The sequence below is a fragment of the Passer montanus genome, unplaced genomic scaffold (genome assembly GCF_014805655.1).
Source record: "Passer montanus isolate IOZ18808 unplaced genomic scaffold, ASM1480565v1 scaffold3353, whole genome shotgun sequence".
NCBI lineage: Eukaryota > Metazoa > Chordata > Aves > Passeriformes > Passeridae > Passer > Passer montanus.
In genome coordinates this window covers 1-1218 of record NW_024368101.1, presented here as the reverse complement: position 1 = coordinate 1218, position 1218 = coordinate 1, and the positions used below count along the sequence as shown (strand labels likewise).

The 1218-nt window shown below is 43.2% G+C and overlaps 1 protein-coding gene across 1 annotated transcript; it reads left to right on the top strand.

Moving 5' to 3' along the window:
• The first annotated feature begins 249 nt into the window (after positions 1-249).
• On the top strand, positions 250-859 carry LOC120505238 (26S proteasome regulatory subunit 4-like). The gene is made up of 2 exons (XM_039715551.1): positions 250-501; positions 695-859. The coding sequence occupies exons 1-2, from the start codon at positions 265-267 to the stop codon at positions 842-844; spliced, it is 387 nt and encodes a 128-aa protein (XP_039571485.1). The 5' UTR covers positions 250-264; the 3' UTR covers positions 845-859.
• Positions 860-1218: the final 359 nt, after the last annotated feature.

The following is a 1218-nucleotide window of genomic DNA, read 5'->3' as shown; positions in this document are numbered from 1 at the left end:
TTTTAGACCAAGCACAGATCACTACAGATGAAGCCATGGGAGTTTTTTGTTTCTTAATGCTCAGTCAAAGTACAGCTCACAGATATCCATCAACAGAGAAAGAAGATTCTAGTTATTCACATCCACATGAATGGTGCCCATAGGGTAGGACTAAATTAGCAGTGGGTTTTGCTCCTGACCTCTGTCTTTTTGGGGCAGTAGAACAATAGGAAAGACAGGTTCTGCTGTGTTCTGTCTGAAGTGTGGAGCCAGTGTTGTACAAGAATGGTTTTGCCTGTGTTGTTCAGTTGTTTCTTGGGTTTTTGTTGGCAACAGGAGGAAAGGTCCAAGGTGGATGATCTGAGGGGAACACCGATGTCTGTGGGTACCTTGGAGGAGATCATTGATGACAACCACGCCATTGTGTCCACATCCGTGGGGTCTGAGCACTACGTCAGTATTCTGTCCTTTGTGGACAAGGACCTGCTGGAGCCAGGCTGCTCTGTTTTGCTAAATCATAAGGTGAGTTGTTTGTATAAAATCAAGTTTCTTACAAGTTCTAGTACTGTTTTTAACGGGCCTTTTTTCCTGAAGACCACAGGAGAGAGAATGCTATTTATTTCACACACCCAAGTAAGCGGGCATAAGAATTAAACTTCAGCTTGTATTAAAAACACTGCTTGCCTTCTTTGACAACTCTTAATTCTTGAACTAGGTTCATGCTGTGATAGGAGTCCTGATGGATGACACAGACCCTTTAGTGACTGTGATGAAAGTAGAGAAAGCTCCTCAAGAAACCTACGCTGACATTGGTGGCCTTGACAACCAAATTCAAGAAATCAAGGTATTCCCTTGTACTCTTTGACAGTTAAGCCAGCAGTGTGTCTGTTGTGCTAGGAGTTGAGAAGGGAAGCAGCAGGACTGGCTGCTGCTCCTGTAGTGGTGTCCTTTATCTTTCTGTAATGAATTTCTTCATTAGACTTCATTGGGCAGACTCGTGGACCTCAGTGTTTTAAGTGGGTTACCAGAGGTTGTGTGCACAGGAACCTTCCACAGTTGCTCAGGAACCTTTAGAGCTCAGAGCTCATAAAAAATCTAATAGCTTATACTTTGCAACAGGCAAAGTTTCAGTTGTTGCAAGATGAAAATTGTGGAAACTGCAGAGGCTGTTTTGGGTGTCTGATGGTGTCCAATCTAACTTAAGGATTTCGTCTTTCAGGGCAATTGCTCATTTTGTTT